The sequence below is a fragment of the Dryobates pubescens genome, chromosome 8, assembly GCF_014839835.1.
Source record: "Dryobates pubescens isolate bDryPub1 chromosome 8, bDryPub1.pri, whole genome shotgun sequence".
Lineage (NCBI taxonomy): Eukaryota > Metazoa > Chordata > Aves > Piciformes > Picidae > Dryobates > Dryobates pubescens.
This window is the reverse complement of record NC_071619.1, coordinates 35,499,964-35,519,610: the sequence shown is the minus strand read 5'-3', so window position 1 is coordinate 35,519,610 and position 19,647 is coordinate 35,499,964. Positions and strand designations below refer to the sequence as shown.

Below are 19,647 nucleotides of genomic sequence, written 5' to 3'. Positions count from 1 at the left end.
AAGAAGAGAGCCTGGCCCTCATGATCTCTCAGTTTTATGCTGAATATGGCATATATGGAACAGAATAACTTGTTGGAGAGTTTAGGTCACCTGTCCTGCCCTTACACTTTCTATACCCCACAGGTCACACAGTATTTAGCAGGGACCTTGGTCTCCATAGGAGCAAGTGTAAGCAAGAGTCTTTCTGCACACCTGCTCTCCAACATATGTCTTATTCTTCTTGCCCACCTGAAATTTAGCCCATGGCTACCCTAACCATTACCCTGACCAGAAGGGTCCTCCTTCCTGGGGACACAGTGCAGCCTATACAGTTCTTGCACAACTGAGAAGGGAAATCTTAGCCCTGTGGCTGAGCTTCCTCTACCCTCATGACAACCCATGGTGAACCCCACTTGCTGTGTCAGATTGGATGGTGGGCACAGCCCAACTCCAGGAAAGAAAGGGCACACCAGGATCATTTGTACTCCACAGAGCCTTCCCAGGGCCCACATTCCAAGAATTGGGCCTCAGAGACCTGATCTCAAACCTCAAGGAAGCCACATCTCAGGGACAGTGATTGCAACCATGCTCTTGCCATGATAAATGTGGCTACAGGCAGCAGTCCCAGGAGATGGACACCTCCTCAGCATCACCTTCTTCCTGGCTTCCTCCTTGGTTACCCAGCACTTTTTCATCTCAAGTTTAAGGTAGCTTATTTAAAGATTTTTTTAATTATTATTTAATTCTTGCCCTTTTAAAAATAATTTCCAATTTTTAAAGTGCATCTCATTTTTTTAAGTGCAAACTTCCTGTGCCTGCTGCACACTCACAGCATCTCCTGGAGGGATTTGCCTGTTTGCCTTTCATTCCAGCTCTGTTTGAGGCATCTCCCCCTGCTCCACCACAGTATAGGTTTAGATTTTGGGCTCCCAGCTCTCTCTCTCTCTCAGACTCATAGAACCATAGAATGGTTGAGGTTAGAAGAAACCTTTCAGATCAAGTCCAACCATTGCAGCTCACAACACCACCACTACTGCTAAGCCACTAGCACTAAATCATGTCCCTAAGCACCACAGCCACACATCTTTCAGGGATTGTGACTCTACCACCTTCCTGGGCAGCCTGTTCCAATGTTTGATAAACCCTTCTGTGAAGAAATGCTGCCTAATATTCAATGTGAAAATGTGAACCTTCCCTGGAGCAACTTGAGACCAGGTCCTCTTGTCTTGTAACTATTTGGATATAAGAAGAAAGAGATGCCTACCTTACTCCAACCTCCTTTGAGGTAGCTGTAGAGGGCAATAAGGTTTCCCCTCAGCCTCCACTTCTGAAGACTAAAACAACCCTCAGCCACTCCTCATAAGACTTGTGTTCAAAGCCCTTCACCGGCTTAAATGATCTTCTTCAGACACACTGCAGCACCTCAATGTCCTTCTTGTAGTGAGGGACTCAAAACTGAACACAGTATTTGAGCTGTAGCTTCACTGTGCTGAACACAGGGGGACAATCACATCCATAGACCAGCACCTCCAGGTCCTTCACAGGCAGATTTCCAGACACCCTTTCCCAAGCCAGTATTGTTGCATGGGGTTGTTGTGGCCCAAGTGCAGTACTCAACACTTGAACTTTTTGAATCTCATACTGTTGACCTTGGCCCACTGATCCATTCTGCCCAGATCCCTCTGCAGAGTCTTCCTGCCCAATCAACATGCCCACTCAGCTTGGTGTCATCTGCACACTTATTTAGGGCACACTCAATTCTCTCATCCAAACCATTGCTAAAGATGTTAGAACTGGCCCCAATACCAAGCCCTGGGGAACACCACTTATAATTGGCCACCAACTGGATTTAACTCCAGTCCCCATCACACTTTGAGCCCAGCCATCCAGACAGTTTTTCACCCAACAAAGCGTGTGCCCGTCCAAGCCACCAGCAGTCAGAAGGAGGTCAGTCCCTCAGCAACGCACCCACTTTGCTGCGGGATCCAAAATGAGCTAAGACCCTCCTGCCCGGCCCTTCCCTTTGGCAGAAGGACAACCTCTCGGGCACTTGAGAAGGGGAGCGAGAGCGCAGCCCCCGGCCCGGCTTCCCCCTCCCCGGGCACCGAAGGGTCCCGGCCCCGCTGCCTCCTGCGGGGCTGGGCGGGGAGCGGGCGAGAAGGAGGTGTTCAGCCCGGCCCCGCCCCGCAGCTCCGCGACGGGAGGGAGCGGGGTCGTTACGGGAGGCGGTGGGACCGGGACCAGGAGCGGGAGTGAGCCCTGCTCGGCGGCGGTGCCGCCGCCCGGCGGGCCGGGGGTAAGTCCTGATTGCTGCCCCCCTGGTGCTGCCGGTGCCTTTCCGCGGAGCCCCCTCCCCACATCCCCTGGGTTGCCCCAGCCTCCCTCGCCCCGCTCCGCGGCATCGTCGGGGCACAAGGCAGCCCCGGAGCGGGGCGCACGGCGGGGAGCCGCGAAGCTGCCGTTGCCCCTCGGGTGCGGGAGCAGCGGGCGCGAAGCAGAACCCGCAGCCAGAGCCGGACCCAAAGCTGCGGCCGCGTCTGGACCCTGCGCTCGGACCCCGGAGCCCTCCCCTGCACCCTGCACCCTGCACCCCGCGTCTGAACCCGCGCCAGGACCCCGCCATGTGTACCTGGATCCGCACCCCTCCCAGGCTGATACCCACGGCAACAGCATCCCTCTCTTTCCCCCCTCCGTGTGCACGGCCCCACAGCAGCGACCCTAGTGCCTGCAGCAGCTCGCTACCCGAGTGCCCCGGGTGGTGGGCATCCCGGTACCCTGGTGTGCCAGCGCCCCTGTGCCCCACCGCCCCCGTGCGCTAGGATCCCGGTACCCTGGCACATCAGTATCCCAGTACCCTGGTGTCCCAGTGTGACAACGCCCTTGTATGCCCCCACCACTCCAGGGATCTCAGTACCCCAGTACTTCCCTGGTTTAGCCGCAAAGCAAGCGGGGCCATGGAGGCTGTGGGACAGTCCAGGGGGTCGGGAGCCTAGCAAGGCTGGGGGTAGGGAGGTGGGAGGGATCCTGGTAGAGAAGGATCGACTTCAGGTGAGTCAAAAATAGTGCCTTAGGGTGTACAGGGCAGGAGACAGGGCAGGAAGCCTGCAGACAAAGTGTGTAACGAGGTGCCTCAAGGCTTTTGGTTATATTATGGGTGATGTTTTGTTCATTCCCTGCTGTAGTTGTGCTTATCAGCTGGGCAGCTGCTTTATGTATGTTTCTTCCAAGGCTACAGAAGTAGCCTTTCATGGCCCCAGACAATGCAGATTTCCCAGAGCAGGAGCTGTGTTGGTGCAAGGGATACTGCAAAAGGAGTCCTATCTTTGGGTGGCTGCAGCTGGACTGTTTGCTCATAAAAGCCATCCTGGAATCTGCAGCAGCAACCGCACTACAGGAAATCCTTTAGATCCAGTGGAAGGCTGAACTTCTTTGTCAGGGGCAGGCAGAAGAGGGATAGAAAAGGAGAGACGAGCACAGGCACTTTCAAACCAAAAACATGCCAGAAGGGATTGTTCCACTCCCATCTTGAAGGATCTGTGTCCATGGGACAGACAGAAGTTCTGATTCCATCTCATTCAGCCCTTATCCCCTCCCAACTACAAAGCAGCAGGGACAAGTGACACCAGTTTTGAGGATGAATTTGTGCCAAGGAGGTGGAGCAATTTATACCTATTGCACATTTACCCTTCCAGGAGTGTGAGCACCACAGATGATGCTGCTCAAGGGGTGAGGTAGAATAAAGAGTCATATTTATACTGTTGGCATAGTGGCATTTTGTCCTTGGCTTTCATACCTGTCACGCTGATTGTAAGTTTAACGATGGGAGCACCAGCAAGGGAAAAATAATAGTCTGATACAAGCAATTAAATGTTACAGAGCAACCCTGGGACAGCAACCTTCAGATTCCTGGAAAAAAAACATTCTCCTAAACCAAGAAAGGGTAGATTCCTTAGGACAATCATGAATCCATTGTAAGAAGAAGGAATGCAGGGTACCTTGCAAGCATCCTTCCATTGTTTTGTAGAATCAAAGAATCATACAATTGTTTTGGTTGGGAAAGACCTTGAAGATAATCAAGTCCAACCATCAACCCAAAACTACCATGGCCATTAAGCCATGTCCCAAAGCACCATTTCATCCCAAACAGGTTGATTTGCTCTTTAGTACAAGGAAGCACATCTTCTGGCCAGGCATGGAAAGCAGAGAGCATGGAATGGTTGGAATGGGGGCAGTGCTGGCAGTCAGGCTTTGGTGAGGCAGGAAGGGCTGAAGCAGAGCCTTATTTGAATGGAATTTGACAGAAACAAGTTGCAGGAAAAGAGTAATTGAGTAGGTGGTGCTTACTGCCAGGCAGCCAGGGTTCAAGAAGCTACTTGAGCATTGCAGGTGCAATCTCTGCCAGGCTGCCAAGCATTTGAGTGCTTGAAGTTCTTGAAGACATTTTTTGATGTCGGAAGAGGGAGGGTACTTGCCAGAAGAAAGACCCTACACCCAATCTTCTGGCCAAGCCCTAGTTTGAGTAAGTCTTCCTCAGCACTGCACATTGTTGCCTTTCCAACTGTAACTGTGTTCTTACCCAGTTGATCTGTACTGTGGTGTGACTTCGGTGCATCTTAAAACCTTCTCCACTTTCTACCCAGCTGCATCAGTTATATAAGAGCCACCTTTCAGATGCACATGGGAGGTGAGATCACGCATTGTGCTCTTGGCTTAGATTCAGTGGAAAACAAACCAGGCCAAGCAAGACTTTAAGGAAAGGTCTGTCTGTTCCTGGGCAGATAACTGGCTTGAAGTGGCATTCATGAAAGAAGTATGAAAACCACACACTGACCACAAAAGGTACTGTTCTCCACAGTTACTGTAGAGCTCTGATTTTTGGTTGCCTCTTGCTTTCTCATTGCAGCAGTGTCCCCATGGCTCTCTTGACAAGGACCAGCAGTCATCCTAACACCACTGGCCCCATTCACTGTGGGGCAGACAACACCACGGAGCCTGACCTACCACACTCACATGCCTACTACGCCCTCTGCTACTGCATCTTGATTTTGGCTGTCATCTTTGGGAATGTGCTGGTCTGCATAGCTGTGCTGAGGGAACGCACCTTGCAAACCACAACAAACTACCTTGTGGTGAGCCTGGCCGTGGCAGACTTGCTGGTGGCTACTTTGGTGATGCCGTGGGTGGTGTACCTGGAGGTGAGTACCTTATAGGAAAGATTAGCATAATACAGCCCCAGTATGGGCTAACCAGTGCTCTTAGGACAGGCTAGCTCTGGTATAGGTAAAGTCCAATCACACATTACCCTCTCAGCTAGCTCTGGGGCACTTGTGGGGTGGGTGACAGCCCACAGAGTCACACAGGTGGACCTTGTAAGCTGGACAAATACTGGACAACAAACCACAGGCCAACTCAGCAGCAGCTGCCATGAGCCTTGCTCTTCTGGCAAAGCACAGCCTCTTTGAGCTTGAATGGCAGCCAGGCTACAGCCAGTAATGTAGATGGTGGGTCCTGGTGTGCTAATACCACTTTCAACTGAGCATCCTTGAAGCTCCATCAAGCAGAAGGATTGCCAATGAGCATCCTTATGACTGAGGAATGGCAGGGGAAGCAAGAGGGTGGAAATACCTTAATAGGAACCCAGCTTAGAGCCCAGCTCATTCTCTACTCCTGCTGGCCAGAAAACAATCTAGGGAAGACAATCCTCATCTCCTGTGGAGTTTAAGAGTCTTAACACCCATGATGTCAGGTCAGCTCCAAGTGACATTCCCCAAGCAGACTGACAAACAGGTGAGGCTGAGGAAAATGCTTCAGAATCTCTTTAAGATGTCAGCATTTTTACAATAGCTTCAAAGGACTCATCAAGCCCTTGGAGTCTTACTCTCCATTTCCCTGATTTTGGCATGTTGGCCAGAGTAGAAATGTACTGCCATGATTGTGCACAGTATGGACAACACCACCAGATGCAGGGCAGGAAACGGAGAAACCCAATCCTCTCACACTGTGGCAAAGTCCTGGATTACTGAAGCCACTCCTGGGGCAAGAGTATTTTTAAACTAAAGTAAATACATGAAGGCATGCTACATTTCTATCTGTTCTTTCCAGCATTTTTACAATCATCCACAAAAACTGGTAGATCTAGAAAAAATTGGAGTGAACATCTATCAGCTGTAAGCTTTCAGCTGAGCCTTAGTACCCTCTTCTCACGCTAACAGAGACAGAATAAGCCTCTGAACCATAATCATGCTGAAGCCTCCTGCTCTTTCTGTAAAGGGCAAGAGCTGGGATCAGGCTGAAGGGTGGGGCAAATACTGTGTTGGCAGCTGTCCACCTTTGGCTGACCTCTTTCCTGCAAAATGAGCAGAAGCAGAGAGGGATTTTGACTTGTGCATATAACTGACTCATAGAACCACAGAATGGGTTGGGTTGGTTGACCATTGAAGGTCATCCTATCCAACCCCTTCCTGTGATGAGCAGAGACATCTTTAACTAGACTAGGTTGCTCAGAGCCCTGTACAACCTGCCCTTGACTGTTTCCATGGGGCATCTACCACCTCATTATGGACTGTGCTGTGTGTGAACAACCAGTAAGACCAGGCAAGACAACAACAGCAAATGCCAGCCTTACTATGAGGGTACAAGGAGACCTGATCAAGTAGCAGGGGGAGGCAGTGACTAATACTACTCTTCAGCCAGTGGAGTATGTTGAATATGCAACACAGCTGTAAGCTTTGGTACCCAGCCTAGGCTTTTCCCTTGTGTCACTCCAAGCCACACTCCCAGGCTGTGCCCACTGCAGCCTCAGCAAGGCTAAGAGAAATGAAGGAGTTTGCACTGTGTGTAAGCATTACTAATAAGGGCATCGATGGTTAATTATTTATGTACAGCATTGCTGTGGAGTGCAAAACCAAAGAGAGCACCATGATACTGCATGTGCAATCTTGTCCTTGACAAAGTCAGTAGCAACATTTTGACTAATCTGTGTGGAATGGTCCTGGAGCTGGCCTGCAGGTGTGCGCAGATAGCTGAGCGACACTGAACACATGAAAGACATTGAGGTGCTGGAGCAGGTCCAGAGAAGAGCAACTAAGCTGGCAAAGGGCCTAGAGGTCTTATGTGGAGTGGCTGAAGGATCTGGGGCTGTTTATTCTGAAGAAAAGGAGGCTGAGGGAAGGCCTTCTCACTCTCTACAATTACCTGAAGGGAGGCTGTTTTGGAGTGTTGGTCTCTTCTCCCAAGTAACTTGTGATGGAGCGAGAGGGAATGTCTGCAAGCTGCACCAGGGGAGCTTTAAGCTGGACACTGGGAAATTTTATTTCTAGTGAAAGGGTTGTCAGGCACTGGAACAGGCTGCCCAGGGAGGTGATTGAGTCATCCTCCCTGATTGTGTTTAAAAACTGTGTAGCTGTGGTGTTTGGGGATGCAGCTTAGTGGTGGACTTGGTAGAGTTAATGGTTGACTCGGTCTTGAAGGTCTTTTCCAACCTAAATGATTCTGTGATAGAATAATGAAAAAGCAAGGAATAAGAGTGTATAGGAAGCAGCTATCTCAACAAGACAGAATTTGACTCTGCAATTTGATTGCAACTAAACAATGTTCTTAAAAGTAAAATTTAATTTCAGACAGGAATAGTCCATCCCCTCAAGTGTACTCCAGTGCTTACAGAAATTGGCACATCTATGGAGCAGCCTCTGCCCTCATGCAGTACTGTGGTCATAATTTGTGATCACGACAGTAGGTCATTTCCCTAGTTGGTTTTGTAGAGCCATTCAAGATTCATTTCCATCTATGGAGCTTAGATATTGCAAGGAGCTGATCCAAGACTCACCCAAACAACAGGGAGAAGAGCCTGCACATATCCCAAACTACCACTCCCAGCATTGTGCAGTATCCCCTAGAGAATTAGGCTGTGGGACTCCAGCAAGTCTAAGATTTAAAGAATAGTCCATAAACCCCAAAGTCATTTAGATATTTGCTGCTGTTCATGGATCAGTGATGCTACCAATCAAGCAGAAATGGCATCGTGCTTCAGTACACTATGGGCCAGGAAATTGCCAAGAAATCATTCAGTCTCCAAAATCGTGTACAATACCTATTCAACTACTGAACATTTGCCAAAGTGGATGTCTGAGACCTGGCCATTATTTATGGAGAAGCTGCAGGAGGATGAATACCTCAGATTTAAATGTCACTTGTGAACTTTGTGCTTTGCACTCAGTTTTTAAAGCTGTCTGTGGCCTGGACCTTCTCCATGAAATCTGTCATTTTGTCGGTCATGCAGAGCAGAACAGTCTCTTTCTGAGAAGTCTTTTGGGAAGACTGTGACAGAGCAATGACAGGGACATTTTATAACCTCAAACTCATCATCTCCACCTAACGGAGCTTCTGGTAGCAAAATGCTCTTCAGCACTGTGTATAGCCATCCTTTGGGGTCAGTGGGTGGGCCTAATATACCAGCACTGCTAGCCCAGTTCTTTACTAACCTGGTACAACTACTGAAGCCCAACCACAGTGTCTAAGATAGTGGCATTAGAGTATCCTGCCCACTGGAGTTGCATGGTATTAAATACCATCATGCCTTACAGTCATTGTACAGATAGAGGAGGACATGTAGCACTATGGCCTGGAATGTCCTTCTCAGTCTTCTCACAACATCCAGTTTCACCTCCAAGTGTGGAGAAGTTTCAGAAGATGATTGCTACTGTGGTACACTCTGAAGCTCTATTTAGGGCATGTGGGTAATGCTGTATTCTCTCCTGTGACACATACATCAGAGCAGCAAGGGCTACAGCTCCTCTTTGACCTCACAGTGCTCCCCAGACTACCATCTAAGGGGAGATGGAGTGAGAAGAGAAGAGAAGAGAAGAGAAGAGAAGAGAAGAGAAGAGAAGAGAAGAGAAGAGAAGAGAAGAGAAGAGAAGAGAAGAGAAGAGAAGAGAAGAGAAGAGAAGAGAAGAGAAGAGAAGAGAAGAGAAGAGAAGAGAAGATAAAAGAGAAGAGAAGAGAAGAGAAGAGAAGAGAAGAGAAGATAAAAGAGAAGAGAAGATAGAGAAGAGAAGAGAAGAGAAGAGAAGAGAAGAGAAGAGAAGAGAAGAGAAGAGAAGAGAAGAGAAGAGAAGAGAAGAGAAGAGAAGAGAAAAGAGAAGAGAAGAGAAGAGAAGAGAGAAGAGAAGAGAAAGAGAAGAGAAGAGAAAGAGAAGAGAAGAGAAGAGAAGAGAAGAGAAGAGAAGAGAAGAGAAGAGAAGAGAAGAGAAGAGAAGAGAAGAGAAGAGAAGAGAAGAGAAGAGAAGAGAAGAGAAGAGAAGAGAAGAGAAGAGAAGAGAAGAGAAGAGAAGAGAAGAGAAGAGGAGAAGAGACCATGTTGGAAGAGACCTTCAAGATCATTACATTCAACCCATCATCCAACACCATCTAATCAACTAAACCATGGCACCAAGCACCCCATCCAGTCTCTTCCTAAACACCTCCAGTGATGATGACTCCACCATCTCCCCAGGCAGCCCATTCCAATGGCCAATCACTCTCTCTATGAAGAACTTCTTCCTAACATCCAGTCTAAACCTCCCCTGGTGCAGCTTGAGACTGTGTCCTCTTGTGCTGGTTGCCTGGGAGAAGAGACCAGCCCCTGCCTGTCTGCAACCTCCCTTCAGGTAGTTGTAGAGAGCAATAAGGTCTCCCCTGAGCTACTGCAGCTCAGCAATTCACCCCTCATCAACAGGCCTGATGTTCTTAGTTACTCCCACCATACAGAAACATGAGCAGACATTTCGCAGCTGCAGCTAGCAGCACCCCCAAGAAGAATGCTCTCTTAAACATAAAACCTTTAAGTGAGCACCACCATTTCCATCCTTGTCATCACCTGCTGCAACTTGGTGTTCCTACTTTTTTTAGGCTGGATGTTAGGAAGAAATTCTTCATAGAGAGAAAGTGATTGCCCATTGGATAGGGCTGCCCAGGGAGGTGGTGGAGTCACCATCACTGGAGGTGTTTAGGAAGAGACTGGATGGGGTGCTTGGTGCCATGGTTTAGTTGATTAGGTAGTGTTGTATGATGGATTCAGTTGGACTTGATGATCTCAAAGGTCTTTTCCAACCTGGTTTATTCTATTCTATTCTATTCTATTCTATTCTATTCTATTCTATTCTATTCTATTCTACTTCCCCATCCATGGAAATATGGCATACGTATCTGATCTACATACATAGCTACCATACATATCTGATCTACAGAGATTCTTGTTTAAAGATGCAGGAGCACAATGGATTCATAAAGATTATGAATGCACAATGATTTATTGAAAAAATAATATGCAAGACTTCCTACAGGATCGGAAAGTTAAAAATAATAACACTGTAATTTTGTGAGTAAAGCAGCCTGGTCATCAATAAAGATGAGGTGAGAGCCTGCCATGAATAGTCTTTAGGGAAGCTTTAGCATTGTCTTTGACAGAGCCAGGATTTCATCCTGGACGATATTCCCACTTCAGCTGCATATGTACTGAGTGGTAATGAAAGATTGTATCAGCTCCTCTCTGTGGTTTGCTGTCATCAGCTATAAGAGAATAATATTTGACCATCCACCTCACCCAGGCAGTTGTGAGGATTCATTCAATTAATACCTGTGATGTGCTTTGAGATTCCTGGACAAAAGGCACCAGAAGGATAAAGAACAGGTGCCCTGCCAGCACATGAAAACCAGAAATGCACACTAGCAAGTTCTAGCTGATGTATCAAAGATAAGTGGAACAGAGCAATAAAAGGAACAGCAGAAATAGGATTAAAAATTGTGAACAAGGGCTATAATAAAAAGGCCCTTCTTCATTGCTAAATTCTGGAATATGTTCTGGGTTCACATACCCCACAGGTAAATATTAACTACTTCAGCAGAGCTACTCCCCATTTTAGAAGCTGTGGCTGGGTTTTAACCCCAAATGTTTTGATCTGCCAAATATCCTCTTAATACAAGCTACAGCTGACTATGCAGGTGGCATGATCTGAATGCACCATCCTGAGAGGGTTCACTTCAGAGCTATTCCCACTGCCACCTTGAGTCTGAATGGTTCATGTTCTTGGGCTTAGCATTTGAATGTGCTCAGGACCTTGGAAACTCCCACAGTGAAGTGCTTACACATCTGCTAGGCTAGTAGCAGATGGCTTTCATGGAAACACCTGTCACCAGCTCCTGGTTCAAATACTCTTCAGGCTCCACACATCATACAATGCATTGCCTTTTGCCTCAGACTACAGAAAAACCCTGTACTAGGCCACACTGCAAAGGATTCCAGCATTTACACAGGTTTAATGTACGTTGAGATCATCAAGCAGATCCCCAAATGTGCAGCTGAAGCAAAAGCAGTGTAGGGTTTCTTTTTAAAATGGACATACATATTAAGGTTGCCAATTTCAGAGGGACAGCCTTCAGTTTGCTCATATAATCATAGAATTGTTTCATTTGGAGAAGACCTCAAAGATCGCCGAATCCACCTGTCAACCTAAGACCGCCATGGCCATTAAACCATGTCTCAAAGTGCCATGTCTACACAGTTTTTAAACACCTTCAGGGATGGTCACTCTACCACCTCCTTGGGCAACCTATTCCAATGCCTGACCACTCTTCCAGTGAAGAAGTTTTTCCTAATATCCAATCTAAACCTCCCATGGCACAATTTCAGGCCAATCCTCTCATTCTACCACCTGATACTAGGGAGAAGAGAGTAACCCCCACCTCACTACAACCTCCTTTCAGGTATTTGTAGAGAGCAATGAGGTCTCCCCTCAGCTTCCTCTTTCCCCATTGTGCAGTAAAACTCTAAAGGTTTGGTTTGTTAGTTTTGTGTTGTTTGGTTTGTTTTTCCTTTGCTTGCCTTTTTAAAAAGAAAACAAAGGAGCCCCACAAGTATCAGAGGACAGAAGAGGAAAGCTCTCTACTGCATTTTGCAAGCCAGTTCCCATTTCTCTCCCCTGCATTCATTCAGAGTCAGGGGGTCAAATGGAAGACTGCCTCATTCAAGACTGACTTCTGATGCATAGCAGCTGGGTCCAGCAGAGAAAATCCTAAAGACACAGCTCACCTCAGCAGGTTACTGTGCAGAAATGCTGGCACAGTCTAAACCATTTAAATTCTCAAGATTATTTCTTCAAACAATTATGCAAACAACCTGCACAGAGTGTTTTCTGTATTTATCCAAGTGCTTCTCTGTGCAGGGAGCCACATCCTTCCTGTGTATCAACTCTTGCTGTTGGGTTGACTCACTGCCTCAGAGGCCAAGCTTACTTGTGGCAGCCTTTCCAGCCTGATCTGGCGTGGGTATTTTTGAGTGGGTCTTGAAAATCTCCAGGGATGGAGCCTGCACAGATTCACCAAGCAACTGGATCCACTGCCCCACGGTCCTTATGGTCAGAAGGAAGGTTTCCCCTCACAACCAGTTTGCACCTTTCTTCTTTTAACATATGCCTATTGCCTCCTGTCCTTCCACCGCATACTGTTGTGAAAAACCTGGCTCCATCTTCCTAGGAACCTGGCTCCAACTTTCTTCATAACCTCCCAGTAGACACTAGGGGACTGCAGTTACTCTCCCTCCAAAGCCACCTCTTCTCCAGACTGAACAGGCCTTGTTTCCTTAGCTGCTCCTTGCAGGACAAATGCTTCAACTCACATCCCTGGAAGTGTTGCAGATGAGGCTGAATGAGGCAGATGAGGCTGAATGAGGCAGATGAGGTTGGGTGAGGCTTTGAGCAACCTGGTAGGAGATGTCACTGACCACAGTAGAGAGGTTGGAATTAGATGATCTTTAAGGTGCCTTCCAGCTCAAGTCATTCTATGATTGTCTTGGTGGCCCTCCACTGGACTTGCTCCCATTTATCAATGCTTTTACTGTACTGAAGTGCCCGAAACAGATACAGTATTTCAGATGCAGAGAGACCAGGAACTAGTGCCAGTTTCTGATAGCTTCCCAGGATCCAGATGAACCAGCAGAATCTACAGGGATGAAGGCTAAAATCCAGGCTCTCCTCATGCAAGTCTTTCCTTCTTTCTCTCCTACCCTCCTTCTCCACCCAGCACAGCATTAGATTTGTTTGCTGTACTTACCTAGAAGGCTTATCTTTTGGAGGGCAGACTCCCTCCTCATTCATCTCCTACAAGGAGCATCTGCTGAAGCAAGCTACTTAGCTACGAGTCAGGCTATCATCCCAGCCCTGAGGGCAGCAGTGCCACAGGGTGCTTGGAGCATGTTGCTGTCAACTGAAAAGGTCACTGTCAAGAACTTGATGTCTAGGCCAAAAAATGCTTTGTGCCATCACACAGACCGACCAGAGCTAAGTTTTCCTGATTGTGCACTTCAGATTAAAATTTCAGCCCAGAAGAAAAGCTTGGCATGGTTGCAAACCAAACATCTTTATCCAAATAGCTTGTGAGTTTCTTACTCAGATCTAATAACCAAAATCTGTAACTGAGATAAGAATTGAAACAAAGTTTTGGAGAAGCCTTTGGCCTCAGGTCTCTGTTTCATACATAAATGCATAACATTTGCCACACTTTTCCAGCTCATTGCCTGCAAGAGAACTCCAGCAGCTAAGCTGAGAAACATTTTCAGCCCTTAGATTTTCTCAGATAATCCTTAATCAAAGGATATATAAACTGATAGCAAATTTACATCAGTTTATCACTCTATGCCTTAAGGGGACTAGCTGCTCTCTATTTCTTCACCCTGCCTCCCTCTGTAAGAGTAACTAAAGGATTAAAATCAGTGGGTGGCTCCTTCTCCATGACCTACTGCTGTGTTCTCTTGCAAACAACATAGATACCTTGTTTTCCCTCTGTACATCACAGTGGAGATGAACTCACCTAGCTGTTGAAATAGTGGGAGAACACTTCCTTATACATAACTTCTCAGGACTTGGTGCACAGCCTGGCTGATGGTTTTGTGGTTGCTGGTGCAGGTGACCGGAGGAGTTTGGACGTTCAGCCGCATCTACTGTGATATCTTCGTCACCATGGATGTCATGATGTGCACGGCCAGCATTTTAAACCTCTGTGCTATCAGCATTGACAGGTGAGAGCCACAGCATTCAGGGGGATAGGCTGGAGATGAGGGTCAGCCCCATACCCCGGTGTGGCAGGGCCAAGCAAGTGAGGTTTGCACAGGCAGTGCTGGTGTCTTCAGGAAAACAAAACCTCCCTGCAAGTCTGTCACCACCACTACTATTAATGTGGCTTTGCCTACCATGTGCTAGAAGTCTGCACTTCAGAGCAGAGAGGAACAAGCAATAAAACATCACCAGTAGGTAGTCACCCACATTCTCGTGCTTTTGTGAAGGCAAGAACCAGAACTGGTCATCTGATTCCCACTGAATCTCAAGGAGGGCTTCTCCTGGAGACCTCCCTCATGACATTTTCATAAAGAAAATCCTGTCATATACACAGGGAGGGGGTGAAGATTATTGCTGGGTGGTCTTCAGCCTTGCCCTGGTTTTGAGCTTCTTTAAACTGGGCCTATTTTAAGCAATGCTGAGGGCTGGAAGCCAAGATCTCAGCACAAATGGTGCTTTTAGGATCGAGGAGTGGGGGAAAGAAAAACCATTGCACACTGTACCTTTGTAATATGTAGTTCAAGGATAACCATTCAAAGCAGCTCTCAATGCTGGACCGGTCTGGTGTTCCTCCATGGGAGTCATTATCCCTGTTTCATTTTGGCTTTTTCTGCAAGGAGCAGCTTTCAGGGTATCTTAAAGACTGGACTCTGCCTTCCAAATCCTAGCCTTGCTGAGCTGCCTGCCCCAGGGCATCGCAGCAGCCAAAGGCCCCGGACAATCACCTCTGGGCAATCCTCTGGCTGTCAGCAAGTTCAACAACAGAGCAAGCATCTGAGACACAGAGTGGTTGCTTCCAGAGACTGTTCTTTCTCAGCAGTGCACATATAGACTTAGAAGCTTGAGGGATGGGGAATTCCTAGGGTTTCTAGATCCATCTGGTATCCAAAACTTTGTAGCTTCCCAGTGCTGCCAATTCCATAGAGCATTTACCTGGAGTGCTGCCAACTAACTCTGATTTCCTCTGTTCCTTCCCCAAATTGCTCTGCTTGCTGTTTCTACAAATTGCTCGTCCCATCATCTGATCTTCTCTCCTTCCCTCTTGCATTTCTTTACCATCTTCATCATCATGTTCCCCATGTGGCTCTCATTTCTCCATATAAAACCTGATCCTTTTCCTCCCTCCATTCTTACCTCTCCTCTTTCTGGAGCTGGTTTGGTCTGCAGATACACTGCAGTGGTGAAACCAGTTCAGTACCAGTACAGCACTGGGCAGAGCTCCTGCAGGAGGGTCTCTCTCATGATTGTGATAGTCTGGATGCTGGCATTTGCAGTCTCGTGCCCTCTCCTCTTCGGCTTCAATACTACAGGTAGGTTATGTCCAGAACAATAGTATGGAGGGAGGGTTTGGAACTGAAGCTGTCCTGTGTGTGGCCAGGTCATTTAATATTAGCCCTTCAGACTTCACAAGTTACAGAAAATTTTAGGCAACTGGAATGCACACTATGGAGGGTAAGAAAAGCCTCCAGTGCTGGAGAGCAGGTGTGTTCTTATCTATAAACTTGCCATTTGCTCAGGCAGACACTGACTGTTGCTCTGAGGACAGACCTTCCAGCTTTACTGACAAATAAATGCCCATGAGGGTGTCCAGGTCTACAGATTTCCTGCCCCACCCCAAACAATCACTCTGCACATAGAGCAAACCTCCAGACATTGCAGCATGTCCAGCACAGACACACCAGGCTTGCCACATCCTGCCAGTAGTCCAGACACACAATTTTAAATCTGACACAGGACACATTTCTAAACAGCAAGGATTGCATATTGACACTGCCTGGGAGAAACCTCCTTCCCATCCAACTGGCTGTCTGCTTCCTCACCTAATCCCTTAAGGAAAGCAAATAATTTAGCCTCATCCTTGGAAACAGGTTGGTCTTTCTCCTTCCCTTTACTCAGGGCAGCCCATTCTCCCTGGAGGCCAAGGGTCAGCAGAACCTTCCTAAGCCCCAGGCAGAAGTCCTCTGCTCCCTATTCATTCTCTATGAAGTGCTTAAAGTGTGAAGGGGACAAAGGGTGGGAAATGCTACTGTCCCCCACTGCCTGGTCCAGACTGATGGGGCTAAAGGCACACCTCTGCATCTGGACAACTCAATGGCTTTTAAAAGGAATAAGAGAAAGGATGAAAGGAGGAAAGATCCTCTGAGATAGAATGGAAATATACACAAGAGACAAGGGCAGACCTGTTGTCCAGAAAAGAAAGCAGATGCACGCTGGATCATGTTAGATGGCCCTAGATAGTGTGCATCTTAAGCATCAGTTGGGTGACTGAGAAGGTCACAGTATGATTTACAACAACAAAGACAGGAGATACTTGCATGCCTTAGGCTGTCTTGTCACTGCCACCTTTCAATTTGCTTTGTGAACACATCAGAGCCTCCTTGTACTTAACCAAAGCAGCTCTCTCTCTCTTCTCCTCCCCAGCGGATCCCAGTGTCTGTTCCATATCCAACCCTAGTTTCATCATCTACTCCTCTCTGGTGTCCTTCTACCTCCCCTTCATGGTGACCCTGCTGCTCTATGTCCGGATTTACCTCGTGCTAAGACAAAGACAAAAGAAGCGAACCCTCACCCGGCAGGGCAGCCACAGCACCAGCACCACACCGTGTTTTGCACACAAAGTAAGATCCACATGAATGCAGGAGGAGGTGTCAAAAAGGACAAGGCATGCATCATCTCTTCTCCTCACAGTGTCAAAATGCAGAATGGAAACACAGAGAGGGCGCATGGCATGTTTTTATCCCATCCCTCACTCGTACATCATGATATTTGAGATGCAGAAGCTCCAGTTAAATTCTTTCCAGCCATCTAGAAAGAGGATACTCCCTGTGTATCTCTGCTCTCTAGAACTAGTCAACTAGAGAAGTCTATGACCTGTTTCAGTATTTCTTCAGGCCATGGCTTTCTCAGCCCTGTTAGAGTCTGACTAGTTTATTTATTTACTCATTTTAATGTCTTCAGTTATTGATTTTTTCTCTGTGAAGCTTCATTCCCAGGGCTTCACAGGCTCTAACCTAGACCATTTAACAAAAATAAATCAAAACCTCTTCATCTGTCAGATTGAAGAGGTCAAAATGCTCATGGTGCATGGAGCATTTGCTCCACTGACCTTTTTAGACGAAACATCTGCAACCATGGGAACCAGCAGTCTGGTTTGAAAGGGATCACCTCGTCTTGCATATCTGCTTATTTTACCCAATTTCTCACACTTGAACCTATATTAAAAAGGGGTGGGGATGTTTAGGGGAGAAGGGCCAATATGAAAATACAAATGAAAGGCTAGAAGAAGAGGTGTTTAAGTTCTTCTTCTTCTCATGTTTCTCCTTGGTGGGATAGATTCAGTGGGCTCTCTGGTGCTGGTTCACCCTTCTGATAAGCCAAGGTCAGTCCAGAGGGTATGGTGCAAGCCTAAGAAACAAGCTAAGGATGACTCCTACAACTTTATTCAGTATCTTTTGACCCAATGAACAGTTTGGAGGGTTCCCAGTTCCTCTGTGGCCTCCTCTCTTGCAGGAACACATGGAAAGAAAAGCTTTGCCAAACAGATGCCAAGGTACCTTTTCCACCTGTCTCCCACTCAAATGCTCAAGCCGGGAGATGCCTACCAAAAGGAAGTTGCTGACTGTCTTCCACCTGCAGCGGTACTGCAACTTCTGCCATGAGACATCGCTCACCAAGACACCAGGGACTACACAACACAGCAGGCTGGAAGAGAGGAGAAAGAGTATTAAGCCAGTACTGGAGGTACAGAGGCTCAGCAATGGCAAAACCATCAGCTCTTTGAAGCTAGCGCACCAGCAGCCCCGGGTGATCCAGCTTCGGGAGAGGAAGGCTACCCAGATGCTAGCTATTGTCCTAGGTAAGTGAGAGCTCTGTCTAGTGGGGTGCAAGGGGTGATGGTTTGGGACTTGCAAAAGCAGGGAATCTCCCAATACACTACTGGCTTTTTAAAAATGCAAGCCAGGCCCAGACTTCAGCCACCATTGCCCCACAAACTCAAGAGGGACGATGGTGAGACATTTAGGGATCTAGGGTGATGCTTTCAAATGTTGAGAGCCAAGCATGTTAGCATTTTATTTGCTATGTTTTGTTAGCCTTCTGTTTGAAATCAGTGGCCAACAAGCCCTGCTAGAGGGAGTAACAGCCAACACTTTTGCTTTCCTTCTCCCATTGTTTTATCATTCTGATTATTAAGAAGCTGGAACTATTCTAAGTTTCCATACATGCACCTGCTCTTGGGTTCAGTTACAGAAGGGATAAATAAGGCAAAGAACAGCAGAGGAACCAGCTCATAAAGAAGCCAGGAGAGTGGTGTCTCAGTCCCCAGATGCACTGATTCCTCTCATTCACTCTATAGTACCAGGGAAATACCACAGCCCTCCTCATAACTGCTGAAAGCAACTGAGACAGCAGTCTGCCTCTGAGTTGTGGCTTTGCTTTTGTCTGTCACTAGGGCACTTCTGAAGGCCCATCCATAACTGGCCCTTACCAAGTACCTCTGTATCAGGAACAAATGTCCTCTTCAGCTTTTACCAAAAGCAGACACATCCATGGAAGTAGTGAGAGGGTGGAGGGCACAGGCACAGACCCCTTTTCCAGGTAGTTTCTTCTCTGAAGTCATGGGTTGTTTTCTCTTGCTTTCTAAATGCAGGAGCATTCATAGTCTGCTGGCTACCCTTCTTCTTGATTCACATCCTCAATGCCCATTGCCCATCCTGCCATGTGCCCCCAGGGCTTTACAGTGCCAGCACCTGGCTTGGCTATGTGAACAGCGCCCTCAACCCCATCATATACACCACCTTCAACACCGACTTCCGCAAAGCCTTCCTCAAGATCCTCTGCTGCTGATGGCAGGGTTGGCACCGACTTGTGGCCTGCAGAAGACTCTCAGGTTGGGAACAAGACATGGGCTCCTTCCCTCCCTCTGCTTTATACACTGTGAGGAGTGATGTGCTCCCCTCAGCTGTGAGCAGTGGTGGTCATCGTGACATGGTCATTACCAGGCGTCCTCTGCACCAGAACGAAGAGCAGCAACATGCCCCATCTGCATGGCTGGCTTCCCACACCAAGCCTCAATGCTTCTGCTTTAGAAAGTACAAATGCTTCCCACTTCTGGAGAGGAAGGTGAAGAAGACATGGAGGCAAACCAATGAGTCCCTCAGCAGTGGGCACAGTGGTGCTGAGAGGCAGTGGAAGATCAGCCACTGCAGTGTGCTGCTCCAGGGAGCTGCCAAGCTGGCAGAGTACACAGGACTGAAGCAGACAACATCTCTCATGCTGTCTCAAATATGTTCCTCTGCCTACGTGCTGGGAATGCATTTGCCCTCCCACTGCCGGAGCCTCACCATGCAGAAGGCATCCAGCTCACAAGCAGCTGTCCTAATAAGAGAGCAGAACATCACCTCTTTGATATGGATCCTGATCCTTTCAATCAAGAGGCAAAAGCAGAAATTTGGCAAGAAAACTAAGAAACGGAGCACCGGTGGAGAAATTGCAGCATCCTTATTGTCTCCATCAGAAATGTTTGCCCATGGAACTGGGTTGGTCTCAGTGCATGAGAAAATTGTCCCAGCTGCAAGTGAAA

At 47.6% G+C, this 19,647-nt stretch overlaps 1 protein-coding gene across 1 annotated transcript; it reads left to right on the top strand.

Annotated features, from left to right (window-relative positions):
• Positions 1 to 2,212: 2,212 nt before the first annotated feature.
• On the top strand, positions 2,213 to 18,917 carry DRD3 (dopamine receptor D3). Its single transcript, XM_009908092.2, has 7 exons — positions 2,213 to 2,275; positions 4,883 to 5,174; positions 13,917 to 14,029; positions 15,234 to 15,376; positions 16,488 to 16,684; positions 17,577 to 17,922; positions 18,715 to 18,917. Exons 2-7 carry the CDS (start codon positions 4,893 to 4,895, stop codon positions 18,909 to 18,911), a joined length of 1,278 nt encoding a protein of 425 aa, XP_009906394.2. The 5' UTR covers positions 2,213 to 2,275; positions 4,883 to 4,892; the 3' UTR covers positions 18,912 to 18,917.
• The last annotated feature ends 730 nt before the right edge of the window (positions 18,918 to 19,647 follow it).